The 18692-nt window shown below is 47.8% G+C and overlaps 1 protein-coding gene across 4 annotated transcripts in view; it reads right to left on the bottom strand.

Annotated features, from left to right (window-relative positions):
- The window catches only part of GART (phosphoribosylglycinamide formyltransferase, phosphoribosylglycinamide synthetase, phosphoribosylaminoimidazole synthetase), a 63832-nt gene that overhangs the window by 22850 nt on the left and 22290 nt on the right, over positions 1 to 18692 (bottom strand). For all 4 annotated transcript variants that reach the window (XM_054974262.1, XM_054974261.1, XM_054974260.1 and 1 more), the window contains exons 9-11: positions 18197 to 18282; positions 17761 to 17929; positions 15028 to 15259 (exon numbers count right to left, since the gene is read on the bottom strand). In XM_054974262.1, the coding sequence (XP_054830237.1) occupies positions 15028 to 15259; positions 17761 to 17929; positions 18197 to 18282 (487 nt within the window). The remainder of the gene's footprint in view (positions 1 to 15027; positions 15260 to 17760; positions 17930 to 18196; positions 18283 to 18692) is intronic.

Below are 18692 nucleotides of genomic sequence, written 5' to 3'. Positions count from 1 at the left end.
CAGCAGGTCAACCGGTCTGACTGGCAGGCAGAGGGGGCAGCTGGGGGACAGCAGGTCAACCCCTCCCACAGGCAAATGGAGCCAGAACCTGCCGGTGCCAGGGGCAAGGAGCAAAAGCCCAGGGCCTCAGGAGGCAGGGGGAGACAGAGAGAGGCCAGCGAGTCCCACTCCCCTAGGGAGGGAAAGGGGGCTAGGCAAGGCGGAAGGGGGCAAGGGCAGAGGGATTGGGAGCCCAGCAGTCACCCACCCAAAGACCTTACCTGAGGAGGAGAAGCAGCAGCAGCCCCAACAACCCAAAGCCATGCCCCAGCTAGAAAATAGTAGCCTGGCCCAGGAGTTGCCAAAAGCCAAGCCACTCCAGGTGGGGCTATTGGAGGCACTCTGCAGGAAGCCCTGGGCAACCAGCCAAGGAGCCGCAGCTGGACCCACCTTCAGCCATCAGCTCTGCCAGGGAGGCTGGGCTGCTAGCCAGGGGACTGCAGCTGGACATGCCTTCAGCAATCAGCCAAGGCAGGGAGGCTGGGCAGCCAGAGAACAAGGCACAGCTGGTGCTGGTCAGTGGGGCCAGATCAGCTACCCCAGCTGCAACTGCTTGGTGCAGCCCAAGGCCAGGCTGGAAGAGGGGTGGGGCAGTAGAAGGAAGCCCTATAAAAGCTGGCTGGGAAGAGCCCTGTGGTGGTGGGTGTGAGTGAGGAGTGATGATGTGGAGTGAGAGCAGTAAGATGCAAGGGTGGAGGTTTGGAGGAGAGTTCTGGAAGGAGGAGATGAAGGAGGACGCAGAGGGTAAGCAGGCCAGGTTGAGCAGGCCAGCGAGTGGACTGAGAGGGAGTCTGGGTGAGGTATACCGCCCCTCCTTCCACAGAGCAGGGTCCTGCAGAATCCCTGGCCCCCCTGTGACGTCAGGAGCAGACCGCCCAGTGCCACGCCCAGCGGCAGCGGCGGCAAGCCCTGACAAGTTGGTGGCCCGTACGGGGAGAGACGTTCCAACGCAGGCACCAGTCAAGGGGCGGCCTCCCAAGGCCGCCGCCCCAGCGGAGCTTGGACCGTGGCTGGAGGAACGCCAGGATAGGATGTGGGGAAAGCTGGAGGCAGCCTACCCAGCCGCTCCAGTAGAACTAGCACAGACAGCGGAGCTGCAGAGGCAAGCCGGCGTGCTCACTGAGGCCTTGCCAAGGGTTTGCGCCCTCGTTTGGGAAAATAACCCACCGCCTGGCAAGCAGGTGCAGAGTCTATGTGCCACTGTGAAGATAGGCCGGCTGATCCTACAAGCCCTGTTGGACTCTGGGAGTGCAGTCTCAGCAATTCGGCCCCAGCTCCTCCCAGCTGCCACCCCAGTGTACCGCTGGATCCCAGTGACGGATGTGATGGGCCGCACCCAGCCGTACCCTACGGCCCTAATCACGATAGAGTACCTAGGGGTCCGCCACCAAATGGAAGTTGCCCAGTTAGCTCACCTACCCGTACCAATACTGCTGGGAAGAGATGCCCCAGGGTTCTTCAGGCTCCTCCAGCAGGCAGCGAAGAAATTGGGAAGAGACACCCCAGGGACTGCCGGGTCTCGGCTGAAGGCGGCAGGGGAAGTGACAGACCCACAAGTTGCCACCGCTCTGCAAGTGGAGGAGGCCAACGACCCGGGAGAGGGTCCCTCCACCAGGCCAGGGGCAGAACCACGGGCTGGAGGCCCAGCTGGAACCCTTGCAGACCGCCCATTCCGTGATGCCCAAGGGGCAGATGAGTCCTTGCAGCGCTTGCGAGAGACAGCCGCTCGTGAGGAGGAGCAAGTGCGGGATGAACGGAGGTCCCAACGGCTCCCTCGCATCGAGAAGCAAGGAGGGGTCTGGGTTCGCATAGCTCGTGCCCCAAATGGCCAGGGGGAGGTCCGCCAACTACTTGTGCCAGCAGCCTATCGGGCGGAAGTCCTCCGCACGGCCCATGAGCATGCTTGGGCCGGGCACCTCGGGCACCACAAGACCCTGAGGAAGGTTCTTGAGCAATTCTTCTGGCCCTCCGTGAATGCAGACGTGAAGGCCCACTGCCGCTCGTGTCCCACCTGCCAGCGGGTGGCAGCCCGCCGCCCGCTGAAGGCCCCCCTCTCCCCGCTGCCCGTCATGGAGACGCCCTTCCAACGCATCGCAATGGACTTCATCGGATCGCTGCCACGCACACCCCGGGGCCATCGCTTTGCCCTGGTGATTGTGGACTATGCCACGCGGTTCCCCGAGGTCATCCCGCTGAAGACCATGCAGACCCCGGGGATGGTACGGGCCCTGTCCAAGTTTTTCGCGATGGTGGGGCTGCCAGATGAAATTTTGACGGATCGGGGGGGCCCGTTCCGTGCCACAGCCATGCGTCAGCTCTGCCGGAATTTGGGGATCCGGCAGGTGTTCACCTCGGCGTACCACCCTCAAACAGACGGGTTGGCAGAGCGGCTGAACCAGACCGTCAAGGAGGCCCTGAAGAAGATGACGCGGGACAAGCCTCACCAGTGGGACTTATACATCGACCCGCTCATGTTCGCCCTCCGGGAGACCACGCAGGCCTCCACTGGCTTCAGCCCATTCGAGCTGCTATATGGGCGCAAGCCAAGGGGGATGCTCTCCCGGCTGACGGAACGCTGGGGGCCCCGGGCCAGCAGCCCCACGCCCCCCATACAGGAGTACGTGAGCCGGCTCCGTGACCGGGTGCAACAGTCCCAAGCGGAGGCAAATCGCAGACTGACTCGCACCCAGTCAAAGCAAAAGGCCGCCTATGACCGGGGTGCACGGATGAGGACTTTCCAGGCCGGAGAGAAGGTCCTCGTGCACCACTCGGTGTTCCCAAGAGAGGAAGGGGACCCATGGAGGGGTCCCTACCAGATTCGAAGGGTGCTGGGCCCCACCACCTACGAAGTCCAGTGTGGGGTCGGCCGGCGTCGGCGGAAGACCCTGCATGTGAACCTCCTAAAGCAGTGGCACGAGCGCCCAAAAGAGGAGTGCGGCGTGGCTGAGGACCCGCTAGAGCTCCCTGACAGTGTGCTGCCTTGGACCACTGATGCCCCGGAGTTTGAGGAGCCCAAGGTGGACCCTCAGCTCAACCCAGCTCAGAGGGCCCAGCTACAAGACCTCTGGGCTCGGATTCCCGGGGTCTTCTCCCGTAGGCCGGGCAGCACGAGCCTGATCCAACATGCCATTCCAACGGACCCGGGGCAGACAGCCCGGGCTACCTGGCGCCCCATCCCCAGGAAGCGGTGGGAGGCAGTGGAGAAGGAGACCGACGAGATGCTCAGGCTTGGGGTAATCGAGCCCTCGCGAAGCGCTTGGAGGAGCCCGATAGTCTTGGTGCCCAAGCCGGATGGGACCACCCGATTCTGCATCGACTATCGCGAACTGAATAAGGTGGCCCAGTTCGATGCATACCCCATGCCCCGAGCAGATGTGTTGGTAGACCACCTAGGGTCCGCCCGCTACCTGTCGGCCCTAGACTTGACGAAGGGCTACTGGCAAGTGCCCGTGCGGCCAGCGGACCGGGAGAAGACAGCCTTTGCCACCCCACGAGGCCTCTTCCAGTTCAAGAAGATGCCGTTTGGTCTACACGGGGCAGCTGCCACGTTTCAGCGGCTGGTGGACCGAGTGCTGGGAGAGTGCCGGGCGTATGCAATGGCGTACATAGATGACATCATCATCTTCAGCCCGGACTGGCCCACCCACCTCCAACACTTGGAAGCTGTCATGAGGGCCCTCCAGCGAGCCGGACTACGGGCTAACCCAAAGAAGAGCCACCTGGGGTTCCAGGAACTCCAGTACCTGGGCTTTGTGGTCGGGGGAGGCCGAGTTCGCCCACCACCAGACAAGGTGGCCTCAATAGCTGATGCCCCCCAGCCCCGGACCAAGAAGCAGGTCCGACGTTTCCTGGGACTACTGGGGTATTACGGGCGGTTCATCCCCCACTTTGCCTCCCGAGCCGCCCCCCTGACAGACTGCTTAAAGAAGGGGCTGCCCAACCAAGTCCGGTGGACCCCAGCACTAGAAGCAGCTTTCAAGGACCTGCGGTCAGCCCTCTCTAATACCACAGCCCTGTGGAACCCGGACTTTGACCGACCCTTTACGCTGGCCACAGACGCTTCTGACACCGGCCTTGGGGCAGTCCTGACTCAGGAACGTGACGGAACCGACGTCCCCATCCTCTTCCTGAGTCGGAAGCTGCAGCCCGCAGAGAGGCGCTATGCAACAGTGGAGCGGGAGGCCCTAGCGGTCAAGTGGGCAGTGGGGGCCCTGCAATACTACCTGGCCAATAATCCCTTTGTCCTACTAACGGACCATGCGCCCCTGCAGTGGCTCCACCACATGAAGGCACACAACCCCCGTGTGCTGCGGTGGTACCTCTCCCTCCTCCCCTTCCGGTTCACCATCAAGTACCGCAAGGGGGCGCAGCATGTGGATGCGGACTTCATGTCCCGCATGTTTGAGTCTGACCCTGACCCCCACAACTCAAAGCTAAGCGGGGGTGTGTGTCCGGGGTCTGGGTCCCAGCCCCCAGACTTGGTAGGAGGGAACAGCAGGTCAGCCGGGCTGATGGGCAAACAGAGGGGGCAGCCAGCAGACAGCAGGTCAACTGGTCAGCCAGCTGACAGCAGGTCAACCGGTCTGACTGGCAGGCAGAGGGGGCAGCTGGGGGACAGCAGGTCAACCCCTCCCACAGGCAAATGGAGCCAGAACCTGCCGGTGCCAGGGGCAAGGAGCAAAAGCCCAGGGCCTCAGGAGGCAGGGGGAGACAGAGAGAGGCCAGCGAGTCCCACTCCCCTAGGGAGGGAAAGGGGGCTAGGCAAGGCGGAAGGGGGCAAGGGCAGAGGGATTGGGAGCCCAGCAGTCACCCACCCAAAGACCTTACCTGAGGAGGAGAAGCAGCAGCAGCCCCAACAACCCAAAGCCATGCCCCAGCTAGAAAATAGTAGCCTGGCCCAGGAGTTGCCAAAAGCCAAGCCACTCCAGGTGGGGCTATTGGAGGCACTCTGCAGGAAGCCCTGGGCAACCAGCCAAGGAGCCGCAGCTGGACCCACCTTCAGCCATCAGCTCTGCCAGGGAGGCTGGGCTGCTAGCCAGGGGACTGCAGCTGGACATGCCTTCAGCAATCAGCCAAGGCAGGGAGGCTGGGCAGCCAGAGAACAAGGCACAGCTGGTGCTGGTCAGTGGGGCCAGATCAGCTACCCCAGCTGCAACTGCTTGGTGCAGCCCAAGGCCAGGCTGGAAGAGGGGTGGGGCAGTAGAAGGAAGCCCTATAAAAGCTGGCTGGGAAGAGCCCTGTGGTGGTGGGCGTGAGTGAGGAGTGATGATGTGGAGTGAGAGCAGTAAGATGCAAGGGTGGAGGTTTGGAGGAGAGTTCTGGAAGGAGGAGATGAAGGAGGACGCAGAGGGTAAGCAGGCCAGGTTGAGCAGGCCAGCGAGTGGACTGAGAGGGAGTCTGGGTGAGGTATACCGCCCCTCCTTCCACAGAGCAGGGTCCTGCAGAATCCCTGGCCCCCCTGTGACGTCAGGAGCAGACCGCCCAGTGCCACGCCCAGCGGCAGCGGCGGCAAGCCCTGACAACAGGTACAGAACCTTTTGGTAAAAGGAATGTTCTTATACTTAAGTATGGCGGAAGGAAGGGCAGAACACCTTGCCAGGGAGAAGGCTCTTCTAAACACTTTTACTTCAAGACTTGTTAAATAATTTTCCATTTCTGATGTGTTTTGTAGGCTGGAACAATCGTTTTGGCATTCTATATCTTCAATTCTTTGCGTAACTAGTTTTTTGCATGCTCCATTCCACAGGATCGGAGCATTTGAGGGGAGAGATCAATTCTCAACAGGTGACTTTGAACAGCCTTTAACCAGTTAGACTGAAAGTTGTCATGAAATATCAGGGGGAAAAGACCTTGAAGGTTAAGATGTTCCTTTAACCACTTATATATAGATAAAATATAGATCCAGGCTTCGACTTTCAAACATACTGTCTCCTTGCATTTGACACATGCCTAGGAACCTGTATAATGGTTCTTAGTGTCATGGGGCTCAGTGATAATGAGGATTCCTCAGGAGGAGAGGAGCCTCGTGTAGCCAGCCTAGCCAGCCAGCCCTGACTCAACAGAAGCTGGTGATCAGGAAGAACAGCTGCTGGTGGATCAGAGTCCCCAGCCAGCAGCCGAGTCAGAGGCACCAACACCCTCCAGCTCCAATACCACTGGTAAAACACAGCCAAGGACATCCAAACCTCCAGCCTTACTCAGACAGTGCTGCAGACACAGGCAATGTGTGGAGCTGCAGGAGAGGCGGCAAAGTGCAAGCCTCCAGGCCAGATGCCAGACGCTTGTTGAGAGTGATGCGGAGTGACCACAGGATAGCTCCCAAGCAGCTGGCTGCAAGCCCATCCTGTCTATGAAACCCAGCCACAGAAGACCAGGAGGCATGGAATCCTGTTCCTGTGGCGACCACGCTGCTGAAACTTGCCTTGCTCTGTGACCTCCAGACCTTGACTCTGTTTCTCTGTAGCCCTCGAACTGACCAGTGATTGACCTATGGACCTTCTGACTTGGCTTTTTGACTTTGGACTCATCCCCAGCTTTGGACTCGTGATCAGACTGGACCAGACTTGGACTATGCTGCTTGGGCTAGCTCAGCCCATGACACTTAGGAACTTAGCTTGCACTTTTTCTTGTGGTACAAAACACATGGTGGGTGGCCCCATCAAGGAACCATATAACAATTGGGCTAAAGACTTGGCATTAAATAGTTTAAGAGCTGCAGGAACAAACCAATCTCCTTGATATCGATGAAATTTTGCAATACTATTTGGCAATCTTTCTCCTTGGTCTGCAGCATAGTTACTATGTTGGCGCCTAGAGCCCAAGGCCTGCAGAACAACCCCCAGATATTTAAAGTTGTTAGTTTGTTCGATGCGATGGCCATTCATTGACCTAGGCCGGGTCTTTGGCCTGTACCCTAAAAGCAACTATCTTGGTTTTCTTATAGTTGATTGTTAGAGACTCATTTTTACAATATGAGGAGAGCTTCCCTAGGGCCCTCCTCAGCCCGACAGGACTTCTAAAAATAAAACTGGGTCATCAGGGTATAATAGGACTGGTACTGTCCTATTAGCAAGTTTGGGAGGATGGGGAGCTGGTGAGTTAAGCCAACTAACTAGATGGTTTATATAAAAGATAAATAATGCCTGTGCTAACATGCAACCTTGCCTACCACCTCTAAGGGTTTGGATGGGTTTGGTGAGATGCCCTTGCCTACTGCATCTGACCCTCAAAAAAGTTTGATCACATAAAGCCCAAATGAGGCCTAGAAGTCTTTTATTGATGGAGGGTCAACTAGTTTATCCCAGAGTCATTTTCTGGATCCAGAATCAAATGCAGATCTGAAATCAACAAAAGCTGCATAAAGTGAAGTTGTTCCCTTAGACACTTATTTCTCAATAAGATGTTGAATGATCAGGCACTGGTCTAACGTAGATCTCCTTGGTCTAAAACCTGCTTGTTCTGCCACTAAAATATCCTCTTGCTCAAGCCAATCTAAAAGTTTGACCAGGAGATGCCTTTTGTATAACGTATTTATAATGTTCAGCAGGCTGATCGGGCTATAGTTTGAAAGATCTTACCTTTTTTGTAGAAGGGAACCACTATGGCCAGTCCCCATCACTGGAATATGATCATCAATATGCATAAAAAGGGGAGCTAGAAAGGAGGCCCACCAGTCTTTAGTCTCTTTCAGAAACTCTGGTGGAATCCCATCACACCCCGGGGCTTTAGCATTTTTCAGTTGGTCTATATATGATTTAATCTCACCCAGAGTTACAGGAGACCATTTGGGAGTATTTTCTAACACTATTGAGGGGGGAGGTACACTGGATCCTCATACAAATCTGTGAAAAATGAAACCCATATGTCTGGCAATATACAGGAAGATAGTGGGGATTGAGGTCTCACAATGCTACCTGAAATTAGTTTCCAGAACAGAGATGACTTTTTGACTTTTGCTGCTTCGATCAGTTTCCCTCATAGTTCTCTTGTATTTGCTTTCTTGCTACGTTGTATCAGCAGTTTGTGCTCCTTTTTTTGGCTCAACAATTTAGAGAGAGCTTCTCTTTTAGCCTGATCTTGTGATCTTAAGTATTGCTGGTAGCTCCAGTTTAGTGCTTTCTTTGCTGTCACACAACTGTGGTTAAACCATGGCTCGAAGCAATTATAGGAATTCCAGAGCTCAACTTTGTGCGGATGCACTAGATGTGGTTTTAGCTTTTGTACAAGATTTTCATAGATGATTAAGAAATCTGAATTGATCATGAGGCTTCCTAACAGATAGTAGGGATCCAACAGATTTTCCTGAGTTAGGACGTCTTTCATACTTTGTGCTAGTTTAGATTACCATTTTACTTGGCAGCCATATCTTTCTAGGGGTATGACTGAAGTGGGAGTATCTGGATTCCAGATGGCAGTTTCCAGAATTCAACTGCATATGTAGGAATAGGGGAAAGTGATCCCCCTCCAGATATGGGAGCACTTTGAAATCCCCAACCATAGGAAATAGGGTTGTACAAACCAGAATATAATTGATTGTGCTGACTTTAGACCCTGTCATAAATGTAAATTCACCAGGGATATTGCCTGCAACAGAGCCATTTAGAATGGAAAGATTTATCTATGAGCAAAATTATGCAGAGAGACCCCAGCATAGTTTGCATGTTGATCTTTAAATATCCTCTCCTGTTTAAAGGACTTGAGATTCTCCATCACTGTATTTGGTGTCACCTTGAGTTTAGAAGCCAAAAATGCATCATCCGGGCATTTAGGTCACCACCTAGCAGAATCATGGTGTCTGGGTGTTCTATAATAAGGGCTCTTACATAATTTTCTAGCGATGTCTAATTCTCTTCAGTTTCTGCTTTTTTACAGGAAGGGGGTAAATATACATTGATAATCAGTAAATTCCTCTTGCCCTCTGTTAAGATTACTGCCATTGCAAGCTGGCTCAAGGAAGGCTTCACCATAGATTGCACTTTCAAGGCAGTTAATATAAGGATACCCAACCCTCCTTTCAGTCTCCCTGGTCCCTGCCCTGGTATGGCATTTACCTTAAATGAATTAAAACCCGCTAATACAGGATTTGCATCAGACCAGGTTTCCTGTAGAATAATGTCATAGTTACGACAAAAGAAGGGGATATCAGAGTTATGCGAAATACATCGTGTCCAGTGCTACATTCCACGAAAGCAGTTTGATAGAGGTGACAGATTGCTGGTTATTTTCAGAGTCACACTGTCAGTCTTGAGAATCCAGTCTCCTACAACTTTCCTGATATATAACTGGCCTCATAACCGCGTCTTCCAAACACGGGAAGGGTAGATCAATAAGGTTCACTTCCTCAGAGGTCAGTCCTTCCTTTGGAGAGGTCTGGTTCACACCTATAAGTTGACTATCTTTGGGGAAAGAGGATGTTATCCAATCAGAATGGTAGTCCATAGAGAGTAATTCACTATCCTTATGGTTGCCCTGAGTCTCCCTGGTATAAAGGGGGTCAGCTGACTTGGTCTGAGAGGTGTTCATCATCTGATTAAAGTTGATCAGATCCTTTAAGGGTTCAGCTCTATTTAATGACGATTTCTTCATTTCTTTGATCATGTCAATAGGGGCATCAGTTCTGAAATTATTTCCAACACCATCCTGGCAGATGCCAGAGCATGGTCTGTACATTGATGTTTTGATGTCTTTAAGGAACCCTTAAAGCTGGTCGTCTGAAGGGAGACAACCAGCTTTCCTATGCAGAAGTGGTCTCTTACTCTCATCCTGAAAGACCCTAACAGGACATATTCCAAGGGTGGCTAAAAAAACTCTCATTTTGAGTAACATCAACAGGATAGTGGGTTGCCGAAATGTCAGTACCAGCCTCCAGTTTTGATAGGAGTCTGGAAGTCTTTCATAGCGCTCAAGATGGATCTCATGTGCTTCCAGCTGAAGAACGATGGCCAAGCGAATATACAATTTCCTGTTTATTTTGCCAGTGGTTTGTATTCACCAGTATCTGCGCTATTTCTAATGCCACTTGATTATTTTTCCACCACAGGCTCCCCTCTGTGTTGACCATATCTGCAGTCCTTGTACTCGCATATGGGTGGCAATTGCTAGCAAAATTTGGGCCTCTATTTTGTGTTGGAGAAGAGTTTACCTCCTTTTCTAGTACAGAACCGGTAGCTATGATGGTCTCATTCACAAAACTTGCTGGTTTGTTCCTTAACTGCTCTTCCAGCGTGTCCATTTTGCTAATTATTTTGTTTCATTCCTGGAATTTGACTATAACTGTCTCTGCTGTAAGGAGGCATTGATCACCTATCATTTTATACAATTTTGCTTTTGAGATTACTCCGTTCCTCTCCATCATTGGAGAATTAGGGGAGCTGGTGTTCATATTATGCTCCAGACTAGTAAATATCTCCTCCCTTTCTTTGCCTTCCACAAGCTTCTCCTGTTCTTCTGGTGGCTGCGCAACCAGAGAACTGTGGGGGAGTTTGTATCTGCAAGCTGCTTCAGCAGACTAAATCTGTTTTCAGTAAGGGGGAAAAGTTCACTTACAGTTCTGATGTCTAGCAGGTCATCTACACGAAAATGTTTTGAAGATTTGCGGTAGGTAGTCAGCAAACAGTCAGCATTTGAATTATTTCTAGTCCTTTATTTGCTTTTATTTCTTTTCATTGTCTGTGTCCTCCTCAAAACCCAACTGTTAATTATTCCTTACTGTGTGAGCCTTCCAGGAAGATTTACAACTTTGTCCCCCTTCAACTCCCTTATTCTGTGGGTCTCCACAGCAAGCTCAGGGATTCCCAGGTTTGTTTATAACTTGCTATCAGATTCACCATTGTGCTGGCAGTGATGACAGTTTTCCTTCAGCTTGTCCACTCAGGTGAGTTGTCTGGTGGCTACTGTGAAGCAAAATCAAGTCACACAAGATGTGTGGACCCACACATTGCCTAATGGGCCCAGGCAAGTTGTGTGTGATCAAGTCATAGCCACCACTGCACTTGGGTGAGTTGTGCAAATTGGTAGCAAGTTCCCTGGTGGTTGCTGATGGGTCTGGCTCCAATGGGTCCTCCCTCCAGGGCACAGTGAGTGGAAGAGGGGTGGATTGGGAGGCCAAAATCATCCGGGAAAGGGCCCTCACCCTGCCTTTAACAGAAACCAAGGTTTGAAACACAGAAACATAGCACTGGAGGGACGCAAAGGTCATCTTGTTGAACCCCCTGCACAATGCAGGAAATTTGTAGCTATCTCCCCCCTCCACTCCCCCCAGTGACCGCTGCTCTATGCTCAGAGGAAAGCAAAAAACCTCCAGAATCCCCAGCCAATCTGGCCTGGAGGAAAATTCATTTCTGATGCCAAAGTGGCAATTGGCAATACCCTGGACATATAAGAAATGACCACAACAGCCTAGCACCAGCTCATTCCTTCCCACCCTCACTCTCCTGATCCGCCTAAATTCATACTGAGTCGCAGAATCAGTATTGTTGTCAGATGGCCACGTAGCCTCTTCTTAAATGCCTCCAAGGAAGGAGAGCCATTACTTTCCAAGGAAACCTGTTCCACTGAGAAACCGTTCTGTCAGGAAGTTCTTCCTAATGTTTAGTTGAAAACTATTTTGACTTAATTTTAATTCAGTGGTTCTGGTCTGAACCTCTGGGGCAACAGAACAGAACATAACTCTGCACCATCCTCTATTTGACAGCCCTTCAAATACTTGAAGACAGCTATCATATCACCTTTCAGTCACCTCCTCTCCAGGCTAAACATATCCAGTTCCTTCAACCTTTCCTCATAGAACTTGGTCTCCAGGCCCCTCACCATCATTGTTGTTCTCCTTTGGACACATTCCAGCTTGTCAACATCCTTCTTAAACTGTGGTTCCCATAACTGAAAACAGAACTCTAAGTGAGGTCTAACCTAATCAGAGTAAAATGATACCATCGCTTTATGTGAACTGTACACTATACTTCTGTTGATACAGCCCAAAATCGCATTTGCCTTTTTAGCTACAGCATCACACTGCTGACTCAAGTTCAGTGTGTGATCTACTAAGACCCCTAGATCCTTTTCACATGTACTATGTGTACATATAGTACACATGTACCCCATCCTATAATTATGCCTTTGATTTTTCCTACCTAAATGCAGAACTTTATATTTTTCTCCGTTGAATTTCATTTTGTTAGTTTTAGCCCACTTTCCCAGCCTTTCAACATTATCCTAAATCTTGATTCTGTCTTCTACTATATATGCTACCCCTCTCAATTTAGTATAATCTGTAGATTTAATTAGCATCACCTCTATTCCTTCATCCATGTCATTTATAAGGCTGTTGAACAACACAGAGCCCAGGACAGATTCCTGAGCCGCTCCACTTGTCATTCCATAGCGGCTATAGAACTACATTTTGGGTGTGATCTGTCATCCAGTTACAAATCTACCTAACAGTAGCAGGATATGAACCATATTTTACCAACTTGTCAACAAGAATATCACGTGGAACATTATCAAAAGCCTTAATGAAATCAAGATAAACTATGTCCACAATATTCCCTTGATCTGACAAAGTACTAACTCACAAAAAAGAAAAGGCTTGCAATATTGTTGTGGTTTCCTATGAACCCCAAATCTCACAGGGCTTTCATTTCTTAGAGATATAGATTCTATTTTTGTATTTATTTGCTTCATTTAACCTGCCTTTCTCTCCAACAGGGACCCAAAGCAGTTTATATCATTCTCTTCTCCAACATTTTATTATCACAAGAACCCTGTAATATAGGTTAGGCTGTAAGAGTGTGACTGGCCCAAGGTCACCCGGCAAGCTTCCATGACTGTGCGGGAATTCAAACTTGGGTCTCCCAAATCCTAGTATGATACTCTAAGTACTATATTACACTGCCTTTCACACTGGGTGGTTAACCCTCATGCATTTTTAAAAAGATTTCAGATTTTTCTACAATCCTGGGACTCTTCTCAGATTTGTAGAGAGCTCCATCTTGTCTGCTGATGGTTCCAGTCTCTACATTTACGTATCCACAGTTGAGGCCAAGTTGAGAATCAGATGTATTGATACTGATGTAATGTTTTCCAGCACAGACAGCTTTATAAAACCATTCATTCATATATTATACAAGATCATGTTTTATAACTGTAATATTACTGTAATTGTTTAAAACTGGCAATACCAGTCAAAAGACTGGCTTTTAAACTGGCAGAAGCATTAGATTATGCTTGTGGTGGTGTGTCTGTGGAATCGATGGAACTGTACCAGTACAGATAACTTTAATCCACTCAGTGTTTACAGGAATAGTGTCTATAGATACTACAAGCATTTGTGTTGATAAATTTGTTCAATATTAGAATCACACTGCTAGTTATAGAGATGCAGTAAAAGAATTGTGTGTAAGGCCAGTGTCATGGTATCCTGAACCAAGCCCTAAGGACTTCTCCAGCTAATAAATCCTGATTCTTTGCAGCACTATTTTAGAATTAAATGGAAATTGAAATAATGCTCTTTGCCAAGTATTTGTTGAAAAGTGGAAGCTTAGTAAGATCAATAGATTCTGCTTGTATTCTTACTGGTCAGACTCGGTGTAGTCAAAACTAGCACTTTGTACGAGAAAAAGTGTAGGTATAAGGTATATCATGTCACAGATAAAGCTCTTTTCTGGGGAGAACTAACAGGACAGCTAGCTAAGCCCTGTGCTGGACTATCTATGTCTGATGAAAGCATTTTAACCACCCAAAGTGGAAATGCTCATTAAGAATATATTCTCTGACAGAAAAAAATAGGGTCCAGGCAGTGTGTAAGTTTTCTAGTAACTTTCTAGGTTTATTGAAATTCAGCAGCAAGGGTTACAAGCACGGTTGGGGATAGCAAGTTCATCTTTCAAGTCTGTTTTTCCTTTGGTATGGAAAAAGAAAAACTTTTCACAACAGAGTGACATTGCTTTGATTCCACACCATTCCCACAAGGAATGCAGACCCAATTAATAGCCTTGATTCTCAGGCAGACATCCAGACCTTGACTTACACACAGATATCCAAGCCACTTGCCACAAGTGTTATGCTAACTTTTCACATGCAGTTTGGGTCACAGAACAGAGAAAATCTATCAAGGATCACAAGAGAAAATTCTAGTTAAGGCCTATCTGTCACAATAATACCATAATACCACATTCTTGACAAACATCCCAGAATATCTGAGAAAGTATAAAGATCAATTGTCCAGTGATGATACATGAAACTTCTCCTTAACCTCTAAGCAGGCCAACATATTTACACCACAACACTTTTGCACAACCTAACAATGACACTGTTTGGCACATACTATGTGGAAGAAAATAAACCACATTCACTTAACTGCAAGAGAAAAGAAACTGAATTTTTAATCCTTTGGCGACTGTTCATATGTCTTAACAGACGATTCAAAGAGCCTGAATTTTAAAGGCACATTTTAGTACCTAGGAAATACCAACAGAGGACCGGTTTCAGTTCTGTACACCTTACACAATACCGATATACCACAAAGGCAGACCTGAGAAAATGATTCAGCTGTTATAGCTTCTCTCAAAGAAGCTGGGAAATGTAGTTTTGAGTGATTACTAAGAATTCTCCTTTTCAGAGTTTTAACTTTCTGACACAATTCTTAGACTTCTTTGGGAGCAGGTCAGGACACATCAATTTCTTTAATATTGTGGTATAACTATGCTCTAAATACCTCTGATATAAGCTATCTTATGGATGCTTGTCAATGTTTTAATGATCTTCAATAAAAGAAAGACATATATGGGAGAATGAAGTTAATCCTTGATTTCTGTACTTGAAATCAGAAATAGATCAGTTATGAATTCATTAGAATATGATGTTATATAAAGCATAAGAACAAAATGATACTAAATCATGCAGTAATTATGTATGAAATATGACAGGAACATATTTGGTTGATTTAAAGTTAATGCAAATTCTTATGAAAGATCTTCAGCTTTGGATAGATACCTGGACTGTTTAAGGAAAGCTATAGCTCGATAACCAATATCCTTTCTATAAATGGCCCCATTGAACCGAATGACTCCTACTCCTTTGTTGGCTTCTTCCAGTGCAGCTACAAGGTCCTTTTCGATTGCAGTCACGGTGAGGACTCTGCCTCCATTGGTCACCACTTTCCCATCTTTTATGGTTGTGCCTGCATGGAACACTTCCAAGCCTAGCTCTTTAGCCTGAGATAATCCTGTAAGGTGACAATGCAAATACAAAGATATAAATTATTTTTTCTTAAAAAAATGTTACCATGTATTTCTGAACCGATGCTTGGAGTCAGTAGTGGGCTGGATAAGGATGAACAAGCTGAAACTTGATCCTGACAAGACAGAGATTCTCTGGGTTAGCAGAAAGACTAACCAGCGACATGAGATCTCTCCTATTTTGGATGGGGTTCCGCTCCCCTTGAAATGTCAAGTTTGCCGCTTAGGAGGACTGCTTGACACAGCTGTCTCCTTAGAAAGCCAAGTGGCTGGGATGGCTCAAAATGTGTTTGCCCAGCTTTGGCTGGTGCATTAGCTGCATCCATTTCTGCTTCGGTCAGATCTTGCCACAGTGATCTGTCCAGGGGTAGAGGCCCCATCCCTCCACTCACTCTCTCAAGTCACCTTTAGCAGGGGGCAGTCTTGCCCAGGCACCACTGAGGCAGACAAAGGTTGTGGAGCAAAGGACAAGGGCAAAGCTATGCCCAGAGGTACCCCAGCAGTGGCATCAGAGTACTGCAAACCCAGCACACACCTCAGCAGGGAGGCAGGACTCCGGCAGCAGACCGCACCTGGGAACAGGCGAGAAAAGGAGGCCAACAGCAGCTGGAGCCTCCTGGGGCCTAGACAGGCAGGCAGGCAGAGTAACCCCTTTAAACCTCTAAGGAGGACAGGGCAGGAGAAGGGAGGGAGGCTATTGGCTCAGATTCTCTCCACTCACCTTTGGCCCATCCCAAAGAGAGGGCATTGGAGTGATCAGTCTGCCCCCCCCCCACACACAATCCTTTATTATGTCAGCGTAAGAAAGAGCAAAAGGGAAGAGCCAAACCATTCCCCAGGAGGTGCTGGGAGAGGCAGATAGCTAGAGAGAGGCCAGAGTGAATGAAGATCCTCCTCCCCTCTGTGACTGAGGTTAATCCAAGGCCTTCCTGGAAAAAGGGATGCTGGAGAGTGCTTTAGCCACAGGCTCTGACCTACCACTGTGGGAGTCCGACATGATCCAAGCCTTAGTTACATCTTGACTGGACTATTGCAATGTACTCTACCTGGGGCTACTCTTAAAGAGTATTTGGAAGCTGCAGCTAGTACAGAATGCAGTGGCGAGACTGACGGTCAGGACCAACTGCTAGGAACATGTGACCTCAATATTCCAGCAATTATGCTAACTACTGATCCACTTTAGTTCAAGGTGCTGGTTCTATCCTTTAAAGCCCTACATGGCTTGGGGCCATTGTACCTGAAGGACTGTCTTCTCTCATATGTTCCTGCTCAAAGTATATTAGAGAGGGCCTTTTCAGTGGCACTCCACAAGTATGGAACAATCCCCTCAAGGAAGTGCGTCTGTTCCCCTGTTTCTGTCTTCAAGAGGCAGCTGAAGACTTTTAAAAAAAAATTAGGATGGTTTTTGTTTCACCACTGTTTAATATATGGGCAGTTTTTAACTGTGTTTTTAATATAATTTTATGTTTTGTTTTATGTTGTAAGCTGCTGTAAAGTCCTCTAGGTGGAAAGAAAAGCAATAAATGTATTAAATAAATAAATAATAAATAAAATAATATATGACCAAGCAATTGCAGAAGTACATGAACAAAGGGACATACTTTTTGCATTTATAATAGTATGTGAATGAGTACAGATCTGTCTGAAATCTCTGTCCATGAAATCACATTTCTACAGCTGAGATACCATACTGTTCGATATGAATGCCCACAGAAATCTACACAGAAACTATTGTGAAGAAGACTGCTGATGAATCTCATTGTACTCCTTTTTTTACTTGACAGCATGGGATTACTGTAAATCTTCTTGATCCTTGTTTCTTGAGCCATGTTGGTGTACTTGCTAGCAATCTTATCAAAAGGAAGCCATACATACAAATATTTCTACTCTCATCCTATCCTGTGCTTAAGGTTACTTGTATACCAGTAGTATAGCCTTCTGGCTAGGTTATCTCTATTTTAAAGTTGTTTGTCTAGAAAAAACAGACACTATTCACTCTGGCCTTCTAATAAGGTGTAATTCAACATGTTAAAAAGACAGGGCAGTGAGCATAATGACTACATTTTTCAGGGAAATTGCACAACAGTAGCCCAAATAAAGTACTAGACAAAAGGAGTTTTGTAAAGTACTTAGTAAAAAGATTGGTCCAACTGTCCATAGGATGTATTGCCAAGAAACTTTTTACTTTAGGCATTACATCAAACATTATGCAAAAAATCAATTAATTTTAAATAAAACCTGTTGTCTATGTACGATCAGTTCAACTTCCTCCAGTGGAAATTAAAGTTACTAGTCCTCTTTATGAAAAACCATCAATGCAAGGATCAAATGCAGCCTCTCCTTTGGCTAAAACATAAGTCTTCGTCACTTCAGTTAAGCAGCCAAGCTCAAAGAAATTCATGAACTCTAGCTAATCATACAAAGATGGAAATGTAGTATATGCTGATCAACTGGCTACATGATTTGGTTCTATGTCTTAATTACCTACCTGTTATTTCCAAACCCTTGGCATAGCTTCCTGGGTAGCCTTCACTAGCCATGACCACAGTTACAGCTGAACAGTTTTCATACCAAACAGGCATGTAACCAGATAACTTTCTATCAATGATTGCTTGTACAATCTCATAAAGATCATTCTTGAGTAGTGGAAGAATTACCTAATCAAGGACAGACAAAAATAACAGAGACGTGAAACAAACATGAAACAAACGTAATAAAGCTAGGAAATGAACTCAGTGAAATAAAATGAAGATCACAAGAATATAAAGGAAGCATTTGAATGATTACCACCTTGTTTAAAAGACATTACATTTGCTTTCTTGAAGTACTGTATTTTCTATTAAGAACTGTGCAATGAGTTAGCTTTGAGACAAAAATGGGTTAACAGACTGAACAATATAATAATTTTTCTTATAGTCACTCACCTGACATTCAGGGTCACCAAATCTACAGTTGAACTCTAAAACTTTAGGTCCATCTTTGGTTAACATCAATCCAGCATAGAGTACACCTAATTCAAAAGTCACAATAGACTGATTTCATGACTGGCAAAAGTATTTAAAATGAATGACTTGTATTTCAATATCTAAAGGCAGTGTTTTTTGCGAAAAAGGTGCTGGTACTCATATATAAGGTTCCTCTGATTTACACCAATTGCCCTCTCGTGACTTGGGATAGACGCCCCCCCACCCCCAAAAGGAGCCACTACACAACAGTACCACAAAAAATATCCCTGTCTACATAACGGATCCACAGAACTTTGCACATGGCCGATCGGGCCACCTGGAGTCATGCCATGGTAATATCAAGTCTAGACTATTGTAATGAATTTACATAGGTCTCCCCTCAAAGTCAACTTGGAGACTACAGATGACTCAGAATGCTGCAGCTCATTTACTTTCAGGAGTTAGATGGAGCATT

The sequence above is a fragment of the Eublepharis macularius genome, chromosome 3, assembly GCF_028583425.1.
Source record: "Eublepharis macularius isolate TG4126 chromosome 3, MPM_Emac_v1.0, whole genome shotgun sequence".
In the NCBI taxonomy this organism is placed as follows: Eukaryota; Metazoa; Chordata; class Lepidosauria; order Squamata; family Eublepharidae; genus Eublepharis; species Eublepharis macularius.
The sequence above is the reverse complement of the archived record's forward strand: the minus strand, read 5'-3'. Positions and strand labels throughout refer to the sequence as shown.